The 27249-nt window shown below is 53.8% G+C and overlaps 2 protein-coding genes across 28 annotated transcripts in view; one reads left to right on the top strand and one right to left on the bottom strand.

Moving 5' to 3' along the window:
• The window catches only part of ZRANB1 (zinc finger RANBP2-type containing 1), a 65933-nt gene extending 62335 nt beyond the window's left edge, over positions 1-3598 (top strand). For all 6 annotated transcript variants that reach the window (XM_023637369.2, XM_023637362.2, XM_070253525.1 and 3 more), the window contains one exon: positions 387-3598. In XM_023637369.2, coding sequence (XP_023493137.1) covers positions 387-605 — 219 coding nt within the window. In that variant the 3' untranslated portion in view covers positions 606-3598. The remainder of the gene's footprint in view (positions 1-386) is intronic.
• Positions 3599-3880: 282 nt separating this feature from the next.
• The window catches only part of CTBP2 (C-terminal binding protein 2), a 166114-nt gene continuing 142745 nt past the window's right edge, over positions 3881-27249 (bottom strand). For all 22 annotated transcript variants that reach the window (XM_023637395.2, XM_070254238.1, XM_070254503.1 and 19 more), the window contains 8 exons: positions 19097-19251; positions 18582-18726; positions 12859-13065; positions 9176-9390; positions 8562-8692; positions 7862-7989; positions 7256-7373; positions 3881-5282 (listed from right to left, as the gene is read on the bottom strand). In XM_023637395.2, the coding sequence (XP_023493163.1) occupies positions 5102-5282; positions 7256-7373; positions 7862-7989; positions 8562-8692; positions 9176-9390; positions 12859-13065; positions 18582-18726; positions 19097-19251 (1280 nt within the window). In that variant the 3' untranslated portion in view covers positions 3881-5101. The remainder of the gene's footprint in view (positions 5283-7255; positions 7374-7861; positions 7990-8561; positions 8693-9175; positions 9391-12858; positions 13066-18581; positions 18727-19096; positions 19252-27249) is intronic.

Below are 27249 nucleotides of genomic sequence, written 5' to 3'. Positions count from 1 at the left end.
TCATAACTTCAGCCTGTATGTAATTTACTGAGTCTACTTACCTTGTCATGTGTTGGAAGCTGTGAATTTTCTCAGCCTTGTTTTTGCCAGGATCAGTAATTTAGATAAGATTTCCCTTTGCTCTTCTATCAAAACAAATTATTACTAGGTGGTTCTTCCCTCTAGGTTTTTCTGTGAATTTTCCCATGTGATGTCTTTTTTTCTATTTAACCATAGGAAACTGGGTTTTAATCATAAAATTGATGAGATTGAAACCATGTTAAAACAATCTGTTGCTTTGGCTTTTTCACTGGTAATCATATCAGCTATAGATTTCTATTAAATTTTTCCTATCAAGTCTCTCATCTGTTGTATTATTTTCCCTTTTCCTCACATTCCTCTAAAAGCTAGGTAATGAGGAACAGCAAGAAAAACTGCTCAGGGAGTGGCTGGACTGCTGTGTGACTGAGGGGGGAGTTCTTGTTGCCATGCAGAAAAGCTCTCGGCGGCGAAATCACCCCCTGGTCACGCAAATGGTAGAAAAATGGCTAGACCGCTACCGGCAGATCCGGCCTTGTACATCCCTGTCTGATGGAGAGGAAGACGAAGACGACGAAGATGAATGAAAAAAATCAAAGAGCAGAAGACCAAGGTGTATCGGCTCTGTGGTGACCCCAAAGTGAGCGTGGTGCTCCAAGCAGAGTGCACGGCATGGAACGAAGCAAATCTGGCAGGACCTGCTCGGAGGGGTTTTTCTGATCCACACACCCAATGGAGATGATGCATCTGCTGCGCGAGGAGACAGGGAACTTTGTTTGTAAAAAACTAATTTTATTAAGACAGAACTTTTTTTCTTTTCAAATTGTAAATCTGTCTATAAATGTAACGCATGTGGTTGTGTAAGAAGTTGTGTAATAGGAAAAGTTGTACCAGCATCTTCATATTATTTGAGAAGTTTTTTCCAGCATGGGCACCTCCAAAAGCACATGGTAGATGACTCTTTGTTCCTTTGAGATATTCGTTTTTAAGTAGAACCTGGCATTCTACTTCCATCTTAAAAATCCATTTCACATTAAGTCTCACTAGAGCTTGTTAGAGATTTGGAAACTTTGTACAAATTATCCATAGCAAAACATAAAAATAAAAACAAGCTTTTATTTTATTAATAATGTAGTTCCTGTTCTGCCCAATAAAATAAAATCAAATCTTTAAGGAACAAACTGCAAGGAAAGTTAGGAACTTTTTATTGAGTGAACTTCATATAGACATTGTTCCCTTAATTTGGAAAGGGTTTTGGTTTCAATTATTTGGTCTCGTTTAAGTTTCTCGTATGCCCCTTTTCAGTATTTAGGTATTTATTTGTTTGGAAGAGTGCCCTTAAAGTTAGGGTTCTTCTCCCAGACTCTGGGCAGCAGTCTCTTGGTGACTAGTTATTCCCTGGGTGTAAATGAGGCAAGTGCTTGGGGAGCAGGCCCCCCGCCCCCTCGTAACTAAATGAATTGTGTGCAGTTTGCTCATTTGAGTGATCGACAGTGTTATACTCCCAAATTGCCGTGCGGAGGGTCTTGGAGTCTGTCTTTCATCATCAACCCTCCTTTAAGCAAATCGTGTTAGAAAGGCATGCCTTTGCTTGGGCTAATTGGGAATATCATTCAGTAGAGAATAAAGATTTAAAAATTGAGTAAGGTCGTAAATGCACTGTGTAATGAATTTCTCAGTGAGCAGTCTGAGAATTTTTGCATGTTGGTTAATTGTGGCCATTCTTATTTAAAGTTAAAACTATAATCTTAGGTAGAAAAACTTTTCATAAAAAGTATTATTTGACCACTTCAGGTATACATTTAATACTGGGTAAAAATTTCAGACCTATCTCAGGAACACAAAAAAGACTTAGTGTCCTGATAAGCATGCTGTAGGCTAATGATGTGGCAAGGAATTTGGAAAGAAGTCCCATACACATACACACACATATTTTCTTCTCTTTGCTGAAAAGGCTGTGAAAACCTTTAAATATTTGCTTCTTGTTTTCTTCTAAGTTCTGTGTAGATGATATTGAAATGTGCACAATCTCAATTTGATGCCGGAATACTAAAAATAGAAGCATAACTAGGAGCTGTCATGTATTTTAGTTCTTTTCCCCCCCTCTCTGAACACTCGCTGAAAGTTCCCAGGATGAAAGGATCACTTTTGCTGCATGCTAAAACTTGCAGGAAAAGTATTTTCAATTTGAATAAATTTTGATATATTGTAATAATGGTAAATGTTACTGTTGCAAGCGGGTAATGTTTTCTTACAAATTGACTCTCTGGTTTGCTTTCATTTTAGTCGGTTATTAATCAAGTTTTTAGAAGGCTTACCTTCTGACTACTTAGCATCTCTATAAAACTTTTCTCCATATACAGGAATAATTCTTTAGTGGGCAGAAACCCTGTTCTAGTTTCTGTTACACAAAAACTACCCTCCGAGTGGAAGAAGCCAAAGAGAGATGCTCGAGGGAGAAGCGTCGAGTCAGTGCGGTCTGCAGTGCCGTCAGCGCTGTCCAGGAAATTACAGGCTCGGAGTTTAGCCTCTGTGTGTTGTGGTCTGCTGAGTGTTGTTTTTCCTGAGGTGCCTCTTTATTTATTTATTTATGATCAGTGACCCTGACCACATCTAGTTGAACAGGTACAGCATTCTTCCCTGTGGGAAAGAATTATAGAGGATCCCATTTCCTAGGCTCCAGGCAAGGGATGGGGCTTTAAATGGTTTTCACAGCCGATTGGCTGGTAACAGCCAACATTTTGGGTGAATCAATGCTATGTTAAGCTCTTGAACTATTAAACAGCCATAATTGTTGTCCCAAGATAGAGTACGCAGTCCTTACTCAAAGATTGTATGTGGCCGGGTGACAGATGTGTATGTCTTTTGGTTGACTCTGGACAGTAACACCTTAATTGTGTGGTGTTAACTTTATGGGTTCTTTTTCTAGGGAGAATATAGGGTGAGGTTTTCTGTTCTAATTAAAACAAAACCTAGGTGCACCGTGGATTTGGACCTGCCTTTTTATGTTATTGACTCTTAAGCTCCTTGTGTCCCAGACTTAATCTGTATTAAGGAAATACTGCTGTTCACAGGTTGGGGTGGGGTGGGGTCTACTTTATGTGCATGTGCCATCCCCTCAGTGATCGCCTCTGACAAGTGGTTATGAAGATGATGTCGAATTATTCTGCTCTGTGGAGTGATAGGTCAGTAACCATGTGCTCCATCTATCCATATGAGGTTGTCTTAATTGTTCATGTGAAAGTTGGGATGGGACCGTCACTTTAAAATGAGTGAGGAAGTTGATGCTTTAAGACACCCTCGACTTTTATTTTAATGGGAAGGAAGGGAAGGGTAAGGAAATGGTTGAAGGGAGTTGGGCTTGACAGTTGCAGACACCACTATTGAAAAAGGAAGATCCATTTAGTCAACTTAAAGTTCTTAACATATGGGAATGGCTGATTTTAATTATTTTGCAACATTTCTTTGTAAATATCATTAAAATTTTTTTTTTTTGGAGATTCACCTCCCTTCCTGCGTTAATGCTTGAGCCAGGTAATTTTGCTTTTGGGTAAATTAAAATCAAAACTCTAAAACTTGACCAATTTTGTTTCTTGAATTGACTTAGTTCTAACTCACTATTTCATCTTAAGGATGGCATTATTTGACGATGATGGACTTACATGAGGTTTTGATTTTTCAGTTAAAACTCTTCCACATGAGGTAATCATCAGCATTCTTGAGTCTGGTTATGGAATAGGCAGATAGAAAAGTATTGTTACTCTTTGAACCCTGGAGTAACAAGAGTTGGAAATTGGCTAATTGAAAATGCAGTTGCCTTTAAACATCTCAAGTAGAGAACATTTACGTTGGTGAGATGTACTTGAATTTCAGAACTTAACAAATTTTTATTACTTTTTATTGAAAACTGCACTGAACGCTAAATGTCCACCTTTACAATAAACAAATACAGTAACGGTAACTCACACTAAAACAAAACATAGTTCTGATAGCCATTATTTTTCTGTTTGGGACAGTTTTAAAGGTTTTTTTTTTGTCACAAAAACAGGAATGTACCTATACAAAGGCTCAAAATAGGCCATCTTTTAAACAAAAAGGCGATGATTCACAAAAGACTATGAATATAACATGTAACTAGTTGATACAAATCTAATAGGATTTGTTAAAATCAGTCACATCTAATAACACACCTGAAGTGTTCTTGTATAAAATATCACGTGAAGAAAAGAAGACTTTATCAATGTCTAAAAAAGTGAGTTTTGTTCATAGACAATCTGACAAGTTACCATAAAAAGTGTTTCCTGAGACATAAGGAAATGCAACATTATTCTTCTTGAACCCTTTGGCTCAAGACTCTCCACTCAATAAAATAGCTGAGGATCTGAAACTGAGAAAATATATTTGAGTACAAACAGCTTGTGAAACTTAATACTTTTTTTTTTTTTTTTTTGCATCATCAGAGGGTATTACTGAACTCACAACCAACTTGCCTGCTCAGTCTGCAGTTCAAATGGGAGAGGGGCTTCTCTGTACAGGAACCTGTACGGTCTTCCATCCTGTGCTTGCAGATGTCTAACACAGGCAAACAGTTTTCTCCCCATTTTGCGGTAATTTAATCTTCCTATTAGCAAAAGAGGTAACCAGCCCCATGGACTGAAGGGACTAGAGTCATAGGATGGGGATTTCCTCTTAATATTTTTTATTTTGGTGTTTGGAACTCTTGATGCAACATTCTAGAGCAAGGTGTTCAGGACCTGCTGTGCCCAAGGGACTGATAAAGGAAAAAGATCTATTTATTCTTTGTGATTTGATGCACAGATGAAAAACTTAACACACAATAACAGAAGTTGGTCGTTAATAAATCACGTCCTAGTCTTTCAGCGCTTCCATAAGCAGACGACATCTTCAATTTTCCCGCGTCTCAGCTTCTAGCTCCTTTGTAGTTTTAACACTGCAACGTCAATGATGCATATGTCCAGAATCAGTTAAAAAGACTGTCAAATTCCTTTTCTTTTAGTTCATCTATTTTTCACTGTCTCTTGGTCCCAGGTTTATCTGAATGATTACCTTTCGTCATTCTCTGCTATTGTTCGTTGGGGTGCTCTCGATTGTCCCCGTGTTTTGTGGGCTGGTTGGGAGAGGGAGCTTGGGAAGGGTGTGCCACTGTGGGCAGGTTGTGAGTCACCGGGATGCCTCCGGGGATGATGCCTTCCATGGCTGCAGGAAGTCCTCCCGGAGCCACGCCCACGATGCCCGGTGGGTATCTAAGGAGCAGAGAGAGGCCAGGTAAGTCCAGGGCGGGAAGCTGCCAAGCTCTTGGCTCTGCCTACTTCTGGTCTTTTTTTATGGGGCAGTTTGTCATCCTGCCTACCCCCAAAACAGAGAAATCTCTGTTAAAAAAAACCTAAAACATGGACATGTCATTCATAAACAAAACCTACTTACTGAGTCCAATCAAAACGCTGGGCCCCTAATCCTCTGCCTTTTAGGAGGAGTATGCACTAATTACATCTGTGGACACTGTACTGCATTTGGGAAACGTTTTGTACAAAACAGACTTCCAAGTTTTCCGGATGCTTTAAACAGACGGCATGAAGTACTCTCTGATAGTAAATGTGGCTTCCCAGGCTGGTCAGTGATGTGCTCCCATGGCCTGAGATGTGAAAGGGGACAGCAGCCGGAGAAGTGCTATGCTGGCGATGGGCTTGGTGCCAGTCCTCTGAGGGTGCCTGACATGGGCTCGTGTCATATTGCAGGCCCAAGAGCTGCTGTGTGTGCGACGACATGTGCCATTAGCCACCTACAGAACAGATAGTTCTTAGGCACAAATGTGACTCGATGTGTTTAAACATTCTTATGAGGATAAAACATACTTAGGAGGCCGGTACTTTAGAACTAGTCTTATTTGTTTTTGGGGTTAAGGGGTTGGCTTCTCTTCCTGTGGAAACCACCCTGCCCCCATCCCACAGCCTGTCACGTTTCACTGGCCAGAAATCCCAAGGGGCGCTCTGGAGGTTGATGGATAAGCGCGCTGTGAGCTCCAGCCCCTCAAGCACAAGCAGTGTTCCAGAGGGCCAGGAGCCTTGGTCTGTCTCAAGGAATAATTGCAACACAGCCCCTAAAAGGTAGGCCGCCTGGAGTAAGGAACGGGAATCTGCTGTGACAGGCTCAAGTACCCATACCTGAAAATGCTTATAAGGATACAAAGTGGGCGGGACTCGAAGAGAACACGCCAAACTGAAATGTAAGTAAAGCCATGCGACCAGGAAGAAACGGCATCGCTTCCTCGGAGTCAGCCTTCATGTATGGGTCCTGTTCCACAGACTATATTTAAACACTCTCGCCCCCGCCTCTAGGTTAGAGTAGTGGTTTGCAACAAGGCAACGTCTGGAGACATTTTCGGTTGTCACAGTTGGGAGTGGGAGGTGCTACCAGCATCCAGGGGGTGGAGGCCAGGGTGCTACTACCCGTGCTACAGTGCACACGATGGCCCCACGAGAGAACGGTCCAGCCCAACGTGTGAGTACTGCCCAGGTGAGGCAACCTACGCTAGCGTAAGCAAAGCAAAACTGTCCTGCTGGGATCCCAGGCTGCAGCGTCTCTCTCTGAGGCGCAAGGAGCTATTTCCCTGGAAGCCAGGATTGCTGGGGGAGGACAACCATGGAAAAGAGCACAAATGAAACCCCTGCTCTCTTCTAAGGGGTCCTGGCTCAGGTCCCGGGCTTTGCCTCAGTCACACTGTTTACCCAAAGTCCCTGTCACACCCCCATCCCCCACCCAACTTTCCACTTCACTGAGACACGGGGTGTACAAGGGCACTGGCCCTCCTCAAACGCACTGGTCTTTAGCCGGAATGCTTTCCTTGGATGAAGATTCAAATTAGAAAACCACCACTAGCAGGCCCTTTCCCTTGAAGATTCTTCTGGTGCCTTCTCACCTAAAAACCCTCTGGTTTTGAAGTGGCTTCGGAATGAGGGGCGATTCCTGGCCCAGTGTTCAGACCCATGGGGGAATGCACTCCCACCGCTGCCCCCTTTCAAAATAGGAACGCCAGTTCTAGGCTGTCTCCTGGCAGTTATGTCTGTTCCAGGAAAATGAGGCAGCGGAGGAGCTGAGAGCACAGTGGACGGTCTCCTCGAGCGCTCAGGTTGCGTTAACCCCCAGGTTCCTGCCTCTCCTCCCTGCCCCCACTGGGGAGCGGCACCAAGGCCCCGCCAGATCCCGGTCTTCTCCTCACCTGTATGTGGCACCATTGAGCTCCGGATGCATTGCTTGCTGGTCTATTACTGACCAGGGCGCTGTTGTGACAAAGAATTCCTTGTTCACACAGTTTCTTAAGCTTTCTGGGATGCGACCTGAAAAAAGATGATTAAAATTAATCATATGTATTTGTTAAGGTCACAATAAGTTAAATATTACACTTAGTAGCTGCTACTGAGGGAAGTAAGTTCCAATGTTTGTACTGATGGAAGTCTTGTTGTAAAGTCTCTCCCGCTGTAAGAAAATGGGCCGGCCCTTGGATTTTCGTAAAAGGTGAAATGTCCCAGGCTCAACACTGAGCTCTTTGACACTGGCCTTCAGCCAGAAGAGAAAGGAGCCCCGCTTCTGCCCCCTCTGGGGGTCACTCTCCACAGCTGGCAAGACTCACCTTGGGTGATAGAAGATGGAATTGGTTTCTACTGAAATTTAGTTCGGGGCTTGCATAAACAGGGCCCAACTCATTCAAAATTTAATCAACGTGACCCCTAGAAACTATTTCTGCCCGTGCTGAGCCCCTGGACCCGTGTTCATGTGTCCGGCCCCGCTCAGAGGCAGCTGCCCTTCGGCAGGCCAGCGCACTCACCTGTGATTGCCCGGCGGATCTCGGTGGCAGCTGCCTCCCTCATCTCTAGCGAAGCTTGCTCACTATACCAGGCTGTGTGGGGTGTACAAATGAGATTCGGTGCATCTTTCAAGGGGCCCTGAGCAAAGCTAGATAAATGTACAAAAACACAGTAAATGAGAAACGTGGAATGCACACCATTACTCATCAAAAGGGAGCTAGCTCTTGGCCATGTGGAATATAGGCTACACACAGATAAAATCGAGGGGCATTTTGTAGTGTATTTGCGAAAGGTTGGGGGTTTAAGAACATACTTATTAAAACTGTTCTGTAATTATAATGTCAGGAGTAATCAGGGCCTCAGAAGGAACAATTCTACAGAGGGCCGGCCTGCCTGCCTGCAACCAGAGTAACAGTCCAGGGTACAGAGGAAGCCCACTCGCCTGCAGACCACACCGCCATGCCCACCCCGACCCCAGTGTTCTGCCTCTCCACTTTCTGATCAGCTTTGGGGACCTTCTGGCCCTTTTACAGTTAATGAGCCTACAGCACAGCCCTTAGAAGAACGGATGCTATAAACTTTGTCTCCAGTTTCCTACCCAGGCCCTGCTTCTCTGGGAAAGTGCCTCATGTTCAAAGCGTGGGACAGGTGTGGAAGCGGGCCCTGGCAACTCCCAGGAGGAGCTGGGGCTGCAAACATTTGGCGGCCTGCCAGACCTACCTGAAAGGCTCTGACTCATGCACGTCGAGGGCCGCCCCTCGTATCCTGCCTTCCTTTAGGGCTTGGGCTAAGGCTTTCTCATCGACCAGTCCGCCGCGGGCTGCGTTCACTAGGAACGCTCCTTGCCTCATCTGTGGGGGGAAGGAAGGCTGGTTAAATAGATGCCATGGCCTCGGGGACGCCCGTAGCGAGCTTTAAAGAAGAAAGCCACGGACCAGAGGCAGTCTGTTGGTCTGGCTGTTCGATGCGTGTGCGGCAGTTCTCGGGGGAAAGGAGTGTGGGGTCTCAGCGACAGCTGGAGGCCAGGGACCAGCTTCTGCTGATCCTGAGAGAGGCCACAAGGCAGGAGGTTGGCGCTGTGACCTGTCACCTACCTACTGCTTCTGGGAGGCCAGGCTTGATTAGAACAGGCCCCTGCTGGGTCCTGGGCCAGCTCCTGTCCCTCCCTGCTCAACACGGCCCATCCCACGGAGGGGCGCCTCACCTAGCTCCATGCTTGACGTCTCTCAGGGGACTTTCCTCCCTGATTGCTGGTGTGTCCGCGGACCGTTTCCACCCGCCCCCTTCATTCTGATAGAAGTTTCCAGGCTCTGAGGGCACCGATTTCAAATTACCTGCTTTATGGTAAAGTCATTGATGAGGTGGTGGTTATGTTCGTTGAGATTACAGTGCAAGGAGACGCAGTCGCTCTGATACAGTAAGTCCTGCAGGGTGTAGACCCTCTGCACGCCCAGGGACCGCTCTATCCCATCCTGCAAGTAGGGGTCATAAAATATGACGCTGAATCCAAAGGCCTTGGCTCGAACGGCAACCGCCTGCCCCGTGCGACCTGTGCAGAGAGAGAGTGTCCAGGTGAGTGAGTCCCCGGCCTCTCCTGCCGGCGCTCGGCACTCCCATGCTGGGGCCTTGAATGGTGCCCCAGCCTTGCTGCCGCCATCACTTCTGCGACCTGGCACCTGGGCTTGCTGTCCCACTGGCAGTTGGACCGATCAGAGGAACCACGTGCCTGGAGCCTGCTGACGCCCGAGGCCAGCTCTTCTCCCCAGGCCACTGGGGCCGAAGCGAAGCCGAGCTTCCTGGGTGAGGACTGCAGTGTTTGTTGTCTGGATGGGCCACAAGTTGTTTTTTCTAAGTTCCTAGTACGTACATTTTCAAACATAAACACAACTAGAGAATGATCTAGTGAGCTCCACGAGCCCTCCCCAGCTTCACCCATCACCAGTATTCCCCCATTTGTAATTCCCTCTCCTCCCCTACTTTTTTTGTCTACACGGCAGGCTGCTTAACCTGAGCTTCATGTCTTTATTGCTCTCCGTGTCTAACAGGGAAGCTCTCCTGCCTAGTTACTGCTGGGTTTGCTCCTAGAAAGGGTAAAACGATCAAAACTGACCCCTGCAGTTTGGTCTGAGCACCATTCGGTGTGGGAAATTGCTGCGGTGGAGAGGTGGGGTCGTGGGGCTGTCAGGCTACCTCTCGGGTGAGCAGGCCATGCCCTGGGCCTCTCTCCAGCCTGCAGCCCGGGCCTCCGGCAAGTTAGAAACCGACGCACCTAACAGGAGCTGAAAGCCCCGACTCCCGAGCGGCCTGCTCATTTGCACAGACCCATCAATCCTCACGGACAGCTTCTCTCGCTTCCCGGGGCAGTTTTCAGCTTGAAAACAAAATGGTGTGAGTGATGCTTGAATGGGGTGATCTGGGAAGAGCACAGAATAAATCTCTGTTTAAAACCATTGCCCAAATGTGCTAGGGGAGAGACGAGCACATGGGAAGACGCACCTTCCCAAAGAGGATGCCTGTGAGAGTGACTGTCCCCGCCCCTGCTGACCTGTGATCTAACTGGGCAGGACAGAGACGGCTGCTGTGGTCTGAAGGCAAAGGTTTAATAAGGCCATTCTGACCAAGAGCACAGCCGCAGGGTAATCGGTGGGCCATCATTCCCATGTCATGCCTTTTCAATGTCACCACTTGGACACAGCGAAACTAGAGGCACACACCCCAAAAGAGCGGCAGAGGAGCCGGCGCGATGAATGGTGGCAGGATGGAGGGCAGAGCGGCAGCGACGACCCCCTCAATGATGTGCTGGAAATATGGGACCCTATCAGGGGGCCTCCGGGAGCTCACACTCAACACGATCATGCCTCCCCTCCCCCCATTTCAACGGCCCTCAGCCGCCTTGCTTTCCTCCACATCCTCACACCCTCTAACTCGAGACGGGGCCTCCCAGCTGCGGCTCCAGGGGCTTGAGGTGCCAAGCCCAGATTTCAGCACAGAAGTTCTGACTCTGCTGGGGCCTTACTTCCTGGGGGCATCACAAACCCTAATCTCCTCACTGGCTTCTGCTTTGGCCATGAGGTTTTCCTGACTAAATATTACAAGATCTAATTACTTAATTCTGTTACTGACTTGATCAAAACCCAGCCTTGCAGAGGGAGAACCCAATTATCTTGCCTCTACCGTTTTTTTAAAATACTGTTAGCATTGGCTGGCTTTCCCTTCAAATTTTTGTCCATGTTCCCAACCCGGAGGCTGTGCTGGAGCACTATCCCACCACCAGCAGGGGCCTTCCCCGACAGGCCCCTCCACTGCGGCGTGGGCTCGGCCCACCCCCGGGGTCTGCCGCTGCTCCTCAGGGCCCCAGGCAAGAGAGCGCTTTCAGCCCTAACAGACAGGGTGGTGGCTAGGCTGCCTGTGACCGTGCCTCCTCCCGTCTGAGTTCTGGAAGGCTAGGGAGAGACCTGAAAAGGCAGCAAGGAGACAACACAATCAGTGCGTATGGGGATCTGAGACTGCAGCAGTGCTTGGCTTACGGTCTCCAGCAAACAGGGTTTGAAACCCCGGGACTGGCCTCAGGAGACTGGTAAGCGCCTCCAAAAGATGGGTGGCAAAGGGCACAGCCAAAGAAACTCCGGTAAGAACTTGCCATGATGGCTGCAGTCAGAAGCCACAGAAACAGGTGTTCTGCCAGTGAGGGTGCCAGCATGTGTGGGCCCCTCACAACTTGAGGCTCTGCAACCCGCCCAGAGCCCACCCGAGGGCCCCACCTCTGCAGCGGCTTACGGTGGTGTGAAGTCCTAAGAACCACCTCTGAGAGCCACTTCCCAGAGGGAGGGAAGCCAGGCGGGCGCCAGCAGAGGGCGCTGCAGCTCTCACAGCGCAGCTGCATTTCTTAGTCATTTGCAGACTCCTCTGTAAATAGTTCTAACAGAAAAGCTTCCTGAGCGTGATCACCCCCGATACCTGGGTTCTCCACTCGGACCCCAGGTGCTGGAAAGATGTGCACTCCTGGAGGAGACCCAGCTCCTCCTGCCTCGTTCAAGCTGGCACCCAGGCCCCCAGAGCAGGGACTTGCGGGGTGAGGAGTCCTGACCCTCAGGTTTCTGGGAACACGGAGCTCTGAGCTAAGGGCTGAGTGACAGCTTGGGGGACGTTCCGGAAGCTAGGCCCAGTCCTTACTACCCACCCATGTGCTTCTCACGCCTTCTTTGAGTCCTAAGAGGCAGCCATGTATCACTTCAATCCCAATTTACATCTTGGGAAACTGAGGCAGACAAAAGTCAAGTAACATCCTCAAGGCCACAGGGCCAGCAGGTGGGGGTTGAGGTCCGCGCAGTGGAGGCCCTACTCAAGCCTGTATGCTGCCAACAGCCGTGCATCAGGTGGCCTTCCATGATGGCTGGCCCGCTCCTGGAAACCTGCCCCAGGCCCTCCCAGGGCCACCAGCTGTGTCCCACCTTGGACAACAGCTGACTGACTCCAGGAAGACCTCTTCCTGCCCCCATTCGCAGGGAAGCTTTCCAAGCTAATGACCTGAGCCTGTACCTTCTGGCTCAAAATCCTTCAGTGCCTCGCCCACTGCCCAGGGCTCCGCTCACTTGCCAGCCCCTATTCGAACCCCAAGCCTGCTCGTTTCTCCGCATGGCCCCTCTGGACAGCCTGTGCCCTGCACCCTCTCCCTCTGCCCAGGGCAGTCAGCAGGCACAGCCCTCCTGCTGTGTCCTCTCTACCCAGCCACATCAGAGCTGTTCTTCCAGAAGTAGCCTAGCTGTTACCTCTGGGGAAGTTCTCTGATCAGTCTTGACCTCTGACCTCCCACCCCATGCAGCTTGCCGGGATGGGGGGCACTGGCTCTCCTCTGGCTGACAGAGGATTCCTCTCACAGGCACCACAGCAATGAACCTCAACTCCAGGGGCCGGGCCAGTGCTGGGCCCTTTCAGGGCAGGGCTGGATATGCCTCTCCCAAGGGGTCCCTGGCCAGCCCTGGTGGTGTGGGGGATAGGGCGGGACAGCCGCACGTACCAAAGCCAATGAGGCCCAGGGTCTCCCCACGGATGCGGGCTGCTCCCGAGGCAACCTCCCGGATCTGCTCGACGCTCTGCACCCGCGTGCCTTCCCGCAGCGCCTGGTACAGCCACGTGTTCCGCCGGTACAGATTGAGGATGTGGCAGATGGTGGAATCGGCTGTCTCTTCCACTGCCGCGGACGGGATGTTGCACACGGCGATCCCTGGAAAGGACAAGGGCAAGGCCCCGTGATGAGGACCCTCCAGTTCTGGGGGAAGCTCCAGGGCTCCCAGTCCAGCTGGGGGATGGGGAAGGCAGAATTGGCCATTGAGCCACTAACTGGGTGTGCGGCCCTGGGCAGGTCAGGTCTCTGAGGCCTGCTTGTCACCTAGGGGACAGAGGCCTTCTGGCTCTACTGCTCAGCGCCCTCTAGCCCCCACGTCATCCCCAGCGAGGCCTTTCATCCGGGGCTTGCCTCACCCCAGCCCAGCTCCTGGTGGTCTGAGTTGGGGTGTGCGCAGCTTTCTCCCGGCTCCCGTGACCCCTCATCCTGGGGTCTGTCTCAGGGAAGTGAGCAGTGGGCAGCTGGAGGGGTGAAGCGGCCAGCTCTGACCACTGTCCACAGCCAGTGCCGAGAAGCTGGAAACCTGTCACAGTGCCCAGCTCCGGTCCCCTTGTTCTGAGAGCGGGCGCAGAGCAACAGGAAGCCGGTGTGCAGGCCCCTTCCTGCCGGGCCGTGGGGTCCAGAAGAGCAGAGACTCTTCACAGCAGCCCCTCCAGGATCCTCCTCCTGGGGCTGGGCGGGGGTAATGGAGACCGGCTTTCTGTTTTATGGTATTTTAAGAGTCTAATGTAATGAACGCATTATTACTTGTTTCAAAATAACGTTAGACAACAGAATTAGAACTCAACCCCTCCACCTCACCATGGGCCCTGGTCACCATCCTGCTCTGGCAGAAGGAAAGCAGAGCGGACAGGGCGCCGGGCCTGCTTTGTGACAGAGCTGTGGGGGCTGAGAGCAGCTCAGCTCCGCGTGAGGAACAGAGATGAGGCCAAGAGTCTCCCAGCCTGGGGGGCCCACGGCAAGGGGCTGCAGGGGGAACTACCCCAAGTCTCAGGCAGGAAGGGCCCGGCCATTGACCCTCCTTGGTGGGAGGGTGTTTTGGGGAAGGAATGCGAACATTTGCCAGACCTGGAAAGGGCATAGACATGCAGAGAGCCAGGCCAGGAACAGCCCTTCTCTGCTGCCCCACAGGCCTGGATCCAGCCCCCTCCCCCTGGCGAGGACGGGGATGCAGCAGAGAGCAGAGGGGCCTCACCAGGGATGGGGGTCTGCGGTGGCAGGGCAAAGGAAGAAGCCAGGCTGGGGTCTGCCAGGCAAGCAGATCACTGAGGAGGGGCACAGGTGTCTGGGCAGCATGTCGCTCAGCTCAAACAGCTCCCTCTTAATCCTGGGTTTGGGACCCCAGGAGGGACAACACCCAGGGACGAAAGCCTGGGCCACCTGTAAGGCAGCCCTGCAGTCCCCTATGTCCTCCAGCTGGGGGACGGGGGCACGGTGTACCATGGCAATTGAGGCTCCACTGAATGGGAAACAGGACCACCCATGCTGAGCACCCCCTTTGTAGCACCTGTGTCGCCACCCCATGAGGGCTGCCCCGAGGTCCGGGGTCTCAGTGAGCCCCTCAGGAGGACACACAGCTCAGAGTGTGAAAGCAGCCATGAGCACATCGTTCCACCCACCCCACGCGGCCACAGCCACCTTGCAGGAGACAATTGTTTAACTGAGATCTGGGCTGGCAGACTTCCCACAAGCTAGAAATCAGGAATCTTGCAGAACACCCACAACATGGCCTACTTCATTGGAAATAACCAAGCATAAAACTCGGGCTGGGCTAGAGACCACGGCATTACTGCAGTTTGGACGGAGGCAGAGGCCAGAGGTTGAAGAAAATCTTCTGGCAGTTGGGGACAATTTTCATTCCTCTGAGGGGTTCCATTTATTCTGGCTAAAGCCCAGTGGGAAGGTCCAGCTGAGTACGGACCCTCTGCTGCAGCTCAGCCAACTACCCGGGCCCAGGGGACTGGCCACACCTTGGCAGACAAGAAGAGAGGAGGCTGGATGTGAGAATCTGCAGGAAGACGTGAGATAAGGCACCCCATCACCCGACCCGGGGAGGGGGGGCGGTGGACACCTCTCAGCCTTCACACCACAACTCTGAAACGTAGCTACTTGGCTCCAGTGCCTGTATGGTGAGCCTAAGGCCAAGAACTAGGAGAGTGTGCATGGGCTTGGGTGGGACCAAGGACTGGGAGAGTGTGCACGGGCTTAGGTGGGACCAATGACCAGGAGAGTGTACACGGGCGTGGGTGGGACCAAGGACCAGGAGAGTGTGTGCACGGGCTTGGATGGGACCAAGGACCGGGAGAGTGTGCACGGGCTTAGGTGGGACCAATGACCGGGAGAGTGTACACGGGCCTGGGTGGGACCAATGACCGGGAGAGTGTACACGGGCCTGGGTGGGACCAAGGACCAGGAGTGTGTGCACGGGCTTGGATGGGACCAAGGACCGGGAGAGTGTGCATGGGAGTGGGAGAGTGTGCACGGGCCTGGGTGGGACCAAGGACCGGGAGAGCGTGCACGGGCTCAGGTGGGACCAAGGACTGGAAGGAGGTGCTGCTGGCATTGGCTGGTCCATCCTGCCTGGATAGCATCGGTGCCTTCCTCCCAAAACTCCATAACCCGATGGCCCTCTTGAAGCAGAACTTTCTAAACCATTCTTCAGGTCCCTGGGTGTGGTCTGCCTTCAGGGTGATTCTCCAAATTTCATTAGGACCAGCTTCTAGCACTCACAGAGCAAGACCACCAGCCTCCATGGACCCCAAGGCCTGAGCCCAAGAGCTGAGCTGCTTTTTCTCTCACTGTCAATACTTTCACTCTTTGCTGTAACCCCTTCTGAACCGGACCAGACTGGAAATCAGACCAACGAGCTTGCTAGGAGGGCAGGCAGAGTGACAGCAGGTGTGCTCCGGCCCTGGGCCTCCAGCACCCTCCCAAGGCCCTGCTCCTCCGTGGCTCCTGGGGAGACACTGCAGACGGGAAGAATCCCTCTACCAGCTCCAGGTCCTGTCCCCTCCACCAGGCAGGTCAAACGGTCGTTTCCCAAGCCTCGCCCTGCTCTGAACACAAAGCATGGACTTTCGCTCATCATCTCCGGGCTGGAGGTGGGAGCCCAGGGCCCCTGGAGGGCTCCTGAAGGGGCTCCAGTGTGTGCTGGAGAGGGAGCTGCTCTGCAGGCATGGAACCCGGGCCCGGACAGGAACCCCCTGCACCGTTCCCCAGGAGGGGCCCTCTGTCCCGCCCTCACTACAGAAGCTCTGCTGCCCGGACGATCGGTACAGGGTATTTGGAGACAAAGGGCGCCTGGACAAAGGCCTACTTTCCTTCTCCAGATCCCAACATTGAAAACTGCCCTTCAAAGTGCCCAGCAGATGTCTCCCAGGCAGCTCCCTTATGAGACTGGGCCAGGACCAATGGACACACCACTGCTGCCACCCCTGACATCTTTCACACCTGTGGGCCCTGGCCGTCTTCGGTGGGCTGCAGGACGCTGGGATCACACCCTTTCCCCCAGGGGCTCCTGGCCAAGTGCAGCCACAGGGCTGAGTGAGCTGAGCTCTGCTGTTTTTTAGGGAAATGAGATTCTGCTCCCAGCCCACCACTGTCTGCTCGGTGAGCTGCTGCAACTGAAGAAACGGGAAGTTTCACTCCCGAGAACCTCCCGTCTCTCCCTGGAAAGGAGTGGCTGGTTCCCGTCAAGGAGACTCAGCACGAACAGCTCACGCGACGCCGGGCTGCGGTGCTGCCAGGAGCCGGGTGGCGAGGGGCAGGCGCGCGAAGGGAAGCACATGGGAGCCCCTCGCCCCTTACGCCATAGTCTCTGTCACTGCTCAGACTTGGGATCACAGTGCTTCCAAGAGCACAGAGAACATTTGTTTTCAAACAAAAATAACTCTTGTTGGTGCCACGAAAAAAAACGGAAAATTTTAGTTTATATTAGACATTCTTCTGAAGATTCACATCCTCCCAAGTTTCTTTGTTGCAACAAAGAGGGGCTCTGAGTGACGCTGAGGCTGGAAGCAAAGGCCCGGGGCGGACGCGGGCGGCCACCACTTCCCCAGACCCGCAAGTGAGTCTGGAATCTGATGCCCAGATGATGATGGCTCATCCGCGGCCGAGTGACTCCCTGAAAAACCAGGTTCAATCTTTTGCACCACGTGCTGCCCAGCTCCCCACTTGCAGCAGGGGAGGGAAGAAGGGGTCCTGGGGGGAGCAGCTGCCTCTGCCTTTGGGATGCGCCTGTGGGACAGGCACCTGCCGCATCCGCACTCCCAGACCACCTGTCACTTTGTAGATCGCCCAGTGCCAGTACGAAGAGTCAGACCAGATTCAGCCCCTCTCAGGCTCCACCATGGTCAGGCCCCCTCTGCCCTGCTCCCGGTCCCCAAGACTCACCTTGTAGGTCAGGAATCTGGGTGCTGCCCCCAGTTCAAGCGGGGGAACTGACAACTAACGCAAACCTCAGACCCTCACTCAAAACCCTAGGCCAGGACCTCGGGAGAGGAGGCTGGAGCCCACTGGGGTTTCCATGGCTGAAAAGCGCAGGGGGGCATCCGTGGGCTGCGGCCAGACTATGAGATGCTGGCTGCTCCTGCTCAGATGTGACACCAGGCATCCCTGTGTCCACCCTGTCCCCTGAGCACAGGGGCCTCAGTGGGGGCTGAGAAGCTGACTCAGGGTGGAGGGGGGCTGGAGGATGGATCACCGGCCCATGCACCAGGCCAGGCTGCCGTTAGGCCCATCAGGGCCTCAACACAGTCCAAAGGTTGGCAGGCTGTGAGGCCTGGGCTCCTAGCTGTTTTGAGGTACCCCTCAGCAGCCTCCTGGCTTTGGGTACCTCAGTGCTCACCAGGCAGGGCAGAGCCCCAGACACCCGGATGCAGGGCTGGCATGGTTCAAAGACAGAGCAAGGGGAGTGACCAGAGGGGCTTGTCTGGCCAGACCTTCTTGGGCCCTCCAAGACAGCAGGGCAGCCCAGGGCCCCTGTTCCCAGTGCTCAGCTCCTGGAACCTCTGCAAACGCTCCGAGCACATGGAGTCCACACCAGTAGCAGCAACAGGGAGGCCACCACACCGAGGCCCTCCCTCAGGGCGCAGGTGGCTAGGGCTGCGGAAAGCAGCCAGGAGCCTTGCCTGTCGGTGTGCATCTGCTGCCCTGCTTCTCTTTGGACCTCATGGCAGAGGCTGGGCAGGAGCAGCTGGGCAGTGGTCCACCCGCATTGGCCCTGACCTGGGCGGGCACGTTCCCAGGTGGACAGCAGCCCTCGGAAACGGCTCCATCCCAGGACGGGAGGAGACCCAGAAATGGAGCCCTCCTCCCCCGGAGCCCTGAGCTGTGCACCCAGCGTGGGTATTTTAGTGATGGGTCCCAGCTAGCCAACAGTATCGTGTGGCCACTGCCACGGTCCCCTCTGCAGGGAAGGGCCCACAGCTCATTTGGCTTTGGAGTCCTTCCCATGTGAGGCAGCCCCACCTGGCCAGCACAGGCACCAAGGGGGCCTCCTAACCCAGAAGGCACCCTTCCACCTCTGGATTTGGGAGTGTGCCTGGCAAGGGTCTCTCTGACCAGCCTCTCTGCCATCTTGTCGCGTGAGCCAGTCCCTCTGGCCGTGCACTCACCGAGCTCGCCGGCAGCCTTGATGTCGACGTTGTCGTAGCCGCTGCCTATCCGCACAATGACTCTCAGGGCCTTGAACTTCTCCAGGTCCTCCCTGGTGAGGGTGATGGTGTGGTACATCATGGCGCCCACAGCTTCATTTAACACCTGCGACAGGGTGAGCAGAGTACAGGTTGGAGGCCCCCCATCACCCCCAAACCCACAGCAGAGGATTTCGGTAGGAAAATGCCCAGCTAGGACATGGTCTAGGTGCGACAGCACCCCCTGGATGAGTGGCTTCTAGTTGTGCTTTAGGGGCCTGCTCGTGATTCTGGGTGACACAGTGGAGTCGGGGGATGGGACAGGGAGGTCCGAGGAGGTGACGTTGGGGGGAAGTGAGAAGGACTAGCCAGGGGGAGATCTGAGGGTGGAAACAGGAGGAAACCCGTCAGGAGGGTGGAGCATGTGCTCGCTGAATGCCAGCTGCTGCCACCTGACCTGGGGGTACTTGCCCTGCGGGGCAGGGTGGGGGGCCAACCTTCTCGTGGATCTCCTGAGTGGACTGTGCATCACAGAAGGCCACAGTGGCCAGGTCCTTCAGAATCGGCATCTCCACGGTGCAGTCTCTGCCGTCAAGCAGCGCCACCAGGGGGCGGGGGTGCAGGGGGCCGTTCATGATCTGGGGGCGGATACCTGCAATGAGGGAGGTGGACTCGGTGAGCGGGCCGAGTGGCCTGTCCCACACACCATGGGACCACACAATGAGCAGCCAGGTTGCCTCCACCTGCAGGGGCTCCCAGTGAGGAGCCTCCGCCCCACCCCGATCCCCACACCTGTCAGGTCTGCAGGACTCCAACTGTCGCCACAGCTCCGTCCCTATTCCCCAGGCTGACAGTTAACCTGTGAAGTGATGAGGGGTCTACCCTCCCACCCTGGCTCCCCTGGGCTCAAAGGTTACTCTGGAACCACTGGAGAAGGATTCTGGGACAAGCTAAGGAGACCGAGAGGGACTGCAGAAGGTAAGATGCTGTTTGTCGGGCCTATTGGGGAGGGGGTTCCAGGTGGGGACCTGGGCCTCGACCAGTGACCTCATACGTAGCTAATAGGAGCCACCGTGGAGCTAACTCCATTGCCATGTGGAACCCGGGCCTAGCAATCTGTTTGCGCCCACAACTGCCACTGCCACCAGGGACAGCACGGTGGCCATCTGCCTGGCCCTGGACCACGACCAAGGCCCAGAGACTTCAGGGCACACGAGGGGGCCAGGCCCACAGTTCCCCCAAGGCTGGAATGGAGTCCTCCTCTCAGCCCCTCTGCTGGGCCTCCCTGCCTCCACCTGGCACTAGCTACCCCTCCAAACAAACAGAAGAGGGAGGGACACGTCACGGTGCCTGCACTCTGCGGGAGCTGCCTGGAGAAACCCCTGGTGGAAACAAGCGCTCCGGGCACAGCTCGCAGCCGCTCTCGCCTGGGCTAGTCTGAGGTGGTGGAGAAGGTGGGCGCGAAGGCAGGCGGCCTGTTCGGGACTCAGGAGAACAAACGAATTTCTCAAAGGGCCACAGAGCAAGCGGTGCTCATCAGGTACCAGGACCAGAGGGGGCATCCATTCTGGTGCTGCCCGACAAAGGATAACTGCACCCACAGCTGCAGGGGCACAGGGCAGGGTTGGTCCTCCCTACACGCTGCCAAGGGCAGACCCTCTAGCTGTTCCACACAGACCAGCGCAGCCGCCTGCAGGATGCACAAGAGGGCGGTGCCACAGCCTCCAACCCAATGAGGGAGGATAGCCTGCCCTCCGCCACGTGGACACACCACGAGGTGCAGGCACAGGGCGGATGCACCAGCCTAGGAGGCAGAAAGGAGCCCCAGGTTCTTCCTTCTCGATGAAAGAGAAGCAGCATTTTCTCCATCAAAACCATTCCCTTCAAACTCAGACACCAGAAGGTCTTGGATTTTGTAGCCTCTCCTGACTGCCTGCCCCAGTGCCGAATCACCACGACCCACCTCCTGGCCTCATGAGAACTATCCTTGGGCTTCAGGAGGGCCCACAACACTGAGATGGCCAAGAGGGGCAACTTCTGCTTTCTCGTCGAATCAGAAATCTTTAGCATCAGAGATGAGAAGCAAGAACCAGACAGTTCGCTGCGTTCAGATGTCGGTACTCTGATCATGGCTGCTGCACCAGGGCCCGGCTCAGCCCATTCAGTTTCCTTCCTCCCACACACAATCTACTTGTCTTCTTCTATGGTGGTCATCTGGGCCACCGGGCTCGATGGGGCTCCCATGGCCCCTGCCAGGAGCGTGTGATATTCCTGGGACCAGCCTGTGGGCCTGGCCCTCAGGGCCCGCCTGTGACCACAAGGCAGTGGGCACAGGCTCCAGCAGACAAAGCAGGAGCCGTCTGCCCAGGCCACACTCATCTGCGTAGCCTCTGCCTCTCAGCCCAGGACCACACGAAAGGGGTCCTCTCCTGGCAGCCTGAAATGGCCACCTAGGGGGCCGGTCGGGGCCCCAGACGTGTGAGGGAGGCCCCTACCTGACCACCAGGACTCATTACCCAACTAGTCGCCCACTTGAGTAAGAAGCTGCAAGAGGAAATCCTGGGTGGAGCTGCATCCACGTTCCTGATCGCACTGCACACAGTGGGGGAGGACGGCCCTGCAGTGCCAACATGATGGCTGCACAGCAGCCTCTGCCCGGGATGCTGCTCCACTGCCACAGCTGCAGCAGCACAGGACAAGCAGCTCTTTGAACATGGAGCACAGAAAAGGCTTTTGTCCTGGCTTCAGAAGAATGGGATGGAGTGGCTGGGGGCACAGGCGACCTCTGGATGGCTTTCTCTCCATCCTGGGCTCACAAGTGACCATGGTCCCTCCCAGCCTGAGAGGCAGCTGAACTCCTACTCGCTTCTCAAGACCAGGATCCCCAAAGCAGGGCATCCAAGTGAAGCTGAGCCCCAACATCCTGTCACGGGAGGGAACAGGGGCTCCCCCAACCCCCACGTCCTTCCCAGCCCTTGACCCACACAGCACGCATCCATTTGTTATTGGGGGGCCAGTGAGCCCCCTACTAGTGTTCCTCTTGGCCCAACTAGCAGTTCCATCCCATGAGAGGCTGAGGTGAGTATACGCAAACCGAGAGACGGGTCCCCCAAAGACCAAGGGTGACATCTTCAGACAGGACCCCTGGAGACCCCCCCGTTTTCCCCCACTCAGCAGAGAGGGAAGGCAAGGAGCAGTAATTTATGTAGAGTCCTACACACTCTCATTTCCCTCGAGACAGCACAACTATCCCCTTTAACAGATGAGGAAACTGAGGCACAGAGTGTAAAGTACCCCACTGGAGAAAGCAGCTGGAAGGTGGGGCAGCTGATGCCAACTTGGAGTCCACACACTAAAGCTCCTACCTCTGCCCTGCCTCTCTGCCAAGAAAATGGGGAGATGGACGAACCCCAAAGGGCCCATGCTCCTCCAAAGATTCTTCCTCCCCTCCCACTCCTACTACGAAGCCCAGGGTCAGACTCCCGTGGGACCCCCTGACCTGACTCCCGGGGGTGGTGCCAGGAGGGTTAATCAGACAGCGTTTGCAGAGCTCACACTCACGATAAGAAATCCAAGTTGTTAATTAGAAAGCAATCACACAGGAAAACGACGGCGGGCACAGGCAGGCATCTAGAGCCATCCAAGGCATCTGGAGAGGCTGAGGGGCCATCACCACAAGATGTCCATCCACAGCATCAGTGCATGCATCCCGTTACCTGGGAAACAAACTCCAGGTTGCCTAGTGATTGCCTCCCTCCCTGACTTGGGTCGCCTTTCTCTTTGGCAAAACCCACCCTTTGCTCTGGTGCAGGCTGGGCATGCAGAATGCAGCTGAGGCTGGTCCATGAGACCCATGCGCTTCCCAGTTGAGGCCCCAAGCTCGGATACTGGCTGCAAGCCCTTTACAGCAAAGCAGGAAACGGAGCTGCACAAGGGTCACACTGCTCAGAGGAGCTCAAACTGAGGAAGGACGCTGAGGAGGGATGGGTGGGTGGGTGGTGGGAGTTGGCGAGACTCCCATGTGTCCTGCGTGAGGCGCAGGGACCAGTGGGTACCCAGTGTAGGGCTGCTGAGAACCAGGCTCTAAGTGGGCCACACGAGACCCCCACCACTGAAGATGAGGGAAAGCTTAGCTGGGCCTGCTGCCAAGGTTGGCTTCTATAAAGAAAGGGACCATGCTATAAATGCTAGCTCAGTCCCAGAAGGGCCTCGTCCCGCCGCACACCAGGGAATCAAGTTAAATTCAAGCCACCCTGCCCGGCACCCGCTGTCCCCACAGCCTTGCTGGAGTCAAGGGTAGAGGTTCCCAGAAGACCCAGGAAACGCCAGTGAGATGGAGTTGTAAACAGACTTTCCACCTCGCTTCGCATTACTCAACACGTCTTTCACTCCTGACAATGTGAACAATTTTTAGTATGTTAGGATGGAATTGACACATGGATTCAGATCTATATACGTTAAGATGGCCAATGACCCTTTAGGGGACTAGGGGAAATGGGGTACCAACGCAAGGGCTGGCTCCCAGGCTTAGGAGGGGGGTGCCCTATTTCCTCTAGGGTCAGAGAATTTAGGAGAGAAAGCCGAAGTACAGTGTTTCATGAGAATTCACTAAAAATGGAGGTTTATGATCAAAAGTTAGGCTACCAATTACTAGACACTGCTCACACCCCGAGACCGACAAGAATCCTACAACGTTGCTCTTATTCCCATTTCGTAGTCAAAGAGACAGAGCTAAGAGTGACTACATACCACACCAAGGAAGACCAGGGGAACAATGACAGCTGGCTCACACAGTGCCAGGGACCCAGCAGAGTCCGAGGAAACACCTGCTGATAAAGGCCAGAGGGTCCTGGTGGCCCTCTGGTCAAAATGACTATTTCCTTTCTAGTCACACTTCCCCCTGATGACCTTGCCCTATCCATTTCAGAACAATTCCAGCTGCAGCTGGACACAGCACAGAAAGCCTATCAGTGCATGACTTTCGACAACTTGTCCAGCACTGACTTTGCAGGGCAGAAAGCTGGGCCGACTCCCCTGAGTCCACTACTTGCTGGTTTCAGGCTCGTCTCTGCACAAGCAGGGACATGCTCATCACCACGGATGAGAGCTCCAGCTCGAGGCCAGCTCTCATGTCCGGCCCTGGGCCTGGTATTGCCTGGAGCTGCGGCGGCATGTAAATAATTGTGAAATTAGAGACTCTCAGTGGCAAACAAAGACGACACCAGGCCGAGTTGCTGGAGTTTTGTTAGGAGTGGCCAGTTGTCCGGGGAACACCAAGTCTTTGCAAAGGCCTCACGGATTCCAAGGGGCAAGGGCATTCCCCAGGGAGGCCACAGGAAGCTCTCTGGCCACCCAGCCTCGACGCCACCTCGTATGGACAACAGCACCAGATTTTACGTCGGGACCTGCTTCTTCCCCAGGTGACGCAGCTGACAGGTCTGTGGCTGGCCCAATGGGCTGTGTTCCTGAGCAGAGTGACCGATGGGGAAATGGGCGGAGCTCGCCACATGCAGGCGCCCCGTGGCGTTCCTGAGACCCATGTTCTGGCCTTCCTGCACACTGTGAATTCAGCTGACATCCCTCCTACAGAACTAAGCATCGTGTTTAAAGATCTCAGTCGGTTTCTGTTGCTTACAATTCAGGAATCAAACTGCCTCAGGGACATGATTCTGCCACTTTCAGGATTTCAGGAATTGAGCAGTTTTACCCCAAAGCAAAGTGGCTGCAATAATCATATGTGACGCAGCAGGCAGAGGCCTCTTTTGACGCCTGACCAGATTTTATGGAAGCGGCTCAACACTGCAGAAGCCTCGAGACACCCGTGCTGGGAGGGCCAGGACCTCGGGATGACGGCCACACGTGCGGATTGCTCCACCTGCACAGGGTCACCTCCCTGCTCGCCTGACAGAGGCTGGCCAAATACACAGAGGCTACCCCTGGAGGCCCCCACAGGCTGCCTGCGTACGGCTGGGATCACCAAAGGGAAAGGACCTGCCACAGCAGCCTGAATCCACGCAAAGGTCTCCACTGCTGCTCAGGGGCCAGAGAACACAGCCTCACAGCGGGACCCAGCTGGGAGCCTCCGGGGTCCGAAGGCAGTTGCTGGGATTCTCAGGGCTGGCACAAGCTGTCCTGACAGCTGATACCAGAACAAGTACCTGGAAAGGTCCAGACAGGAGACCCACACAGGTCTTAGAAAGATCCGAGACAAATGCAACACCCTGCACGCTTAGTGAGAGGCCCTGGAGCCATCAACCAAAGAGGCCTCCGTTCCCAGGGCCTGCAGGATAGGACAAGGCAGCACGCGGGGCCCCCATCCTCCCGCGCACGTGTCCAGGGACAAAGCCACACAAAACCCAGAGGTCCGGAGTGGGCAGAAAGGGACACAGCAGACCTGCACCCCTTGCCTCTCCAGCCAGGATCCATTCACAAGGGTCTGATCATGTCTCCCACCACTCCAAGAACAGATCCCCCTTAAATGCAGCTTCTCCCCAGTTAAAAAGGCCACTACCTGCAAGCCAGCACAGCCCAATCCCGTTGGCTGGGCTCAGCAGTCCCAAATTTTAGAAAGCTAGACACACCATCAGGGCCTGGTAAGGGGCGTATTTCACAGGCTTGCCTTTGCACAATCGAGAGCTGAAACTTACCACTGGGGCAAATCAGGGGCCAGATGCTGACCTTGGGACACAAACGAGCACCTATCGGAGGCTTGGTGTTACGCTTGCAGAGGTGGCTGTGTTGAGGGGTCCCCCCGTCCATCCCAGCACACGAGGTTGCAGAACCCCACCCGGGGAAGGTGGCCTCGGAGCCCCGTGCCGACGTGAGGGATGCCTCTCTTGCTTTATAAACATGTTTATCCACGTCATAAAAACTGTTCTAAACCACCAGACATGGGATCTCAGCAACAACGAATGCTCCACTGGCTGGGGTTTGTTCAGAAAGCAGATCTGGAAAGTCAGCAAGGGAACGGTGACTGTCCCCCCGTCTCTGGAGACCTCAGGAAGGTGCCCCCCGCCACGGTGGCTGTGGAGAGGGCCGGGTGCACAGGCAGCTCCCCCCACATCTTTCAGGGGAAAGACCATGGGAGCAGAGGAGCGTGAAGGGGGTGTCCAGAGGGCAGCTTCAAGGCAGTGATTTGAACTAAGACGTGTTGCTAAGTGTGGCACCATCTTAAGGTAAAAAAAAAATGCAGTCACCGTTGGAAATCTCATCTTTGCTTCCATGTCACTGTCTGCCTTTTCATTTGGAAACGTGCTCTGCTCTGTGGTGTCCCCAGGCACCTCTCGCAGGCCGAGCGAGCTGTGTCCACTTCCTTCCCACGGCTCCAGGGCAGCCAGGCTGTGGCTCGGCTGCCCTTCAATTCTGAAAGATCAGTGATGTGTAGACACGCCCCCCCGCCCGAGGAGAACCCCATCTTCTCAGGCTGCTGTTCTTCTCAAATCTCACTTTTACCCCAACAGTCCCCTGCCCCCTGCTCGGCCTAAGGGGACAAGAGCCCTTTCTCACTGGCCCAGGAATGGTGCACTGGCCACCTTGGGGCTGAAAGGAAGAGTTTCTGGTTTTAAGTCTAGCACACAGCACGCTTCCTGGCTGAGGCAGAAGCGCAGGTCAGTCACGTGAACGGACCCCAGCCCACGGGCGCTCGGCCTGCTCGTGGGCTTTTGCAGGCCAAGGCTGCCCTCTCCAAAGTGGACCCTCAGACCTGAATGCATCCTCACTCCATCCCAGCCTCAGACGCGGGCACCTGGTGTGGTCCTAGGGACCCAGAAAGGAACAAGACATGGCCATTCCCTCTAAACATATGGGGAATCCAGCTAATGGAAGAAACACCTTTCTTCAAGGAGACGCTTTCTTCAAGTTGTCCAAAACTGGGAACACGAAGTAAGTTTTAATCAGGAAGAATTCAAAATTCAAAGAACGGCTGGAGCTAAATTGCCATTATGACTAACGGTGTGTTGAGGACTGAAGAGGAGAAAGTAAAGCAAACCTGGACAGAGAATGCAAATATGCAACTACTTTTCTCTTTCTGTGCTCATGACAGACATCACTAATTGATCCCAGCACTCTTTTCTTAAGCCAGCATTCTTGGCCTCAGAGTCCCTGTTGACCCCAATGCCCCACAGAGTCGCCCTGCAAGGCTAGTTGAAATCTGCCTGCCCCGCTTGAGCAAGCCCAATCCCCTCTTGGAACAGGTAAAGGCAGGTGAAGGTCAATGCTCCATGCTTTCTATGAACACTGTGAGCGTTCGAGGAAGCAGGAAGTAGGAAGGAAGCAAAGGTCCACCAACCCAGGGGCAGACCACGGCGTGCACTGGACCTCTTGGGCCACCCCTCCAGGCCTGTGACCAACGGCCCCATGACCCCTTCAGTCACTCCAGGACTGCACTCTGCTCTGCTGAGAAGGGTGGGCTTCTGGAGAGGACAGGGAGAGAGACCTCAGAGGGAGGGTGGGCTCCGTGGCAGGTGCCTCAGTTTGTCTCTACCTCCCTCACAGAGGAGTCTCAGCTGCATGTGGCCAAGTGCTGGGTGACACCACGACACCCACCTCCCATGACTAAGCCCCTTCCCAATGTGACTTTGCCACACCCCCAAGTGCTCTGCTCTGAACAATGGAAAGCGGCAGAAGTGACGTGGCACCACTTTCAAGGCCA

This window comes from Equus caballus, chromosome 1, assembly GCF_041296265.1.
Source record: "Equus caballus isolate H_3958 breed thoroughbred chromosome 1, TB-T2T, whole genome shotgun sequence".
NCBI lineage: Eukaryota > Metazoa > Chordata > Mammalia > Perissodactyla > Equidae > Equus > Equus caballus.
This window is presented reverse-complemented; position numbering and strand designations above follow the sequence as displayed.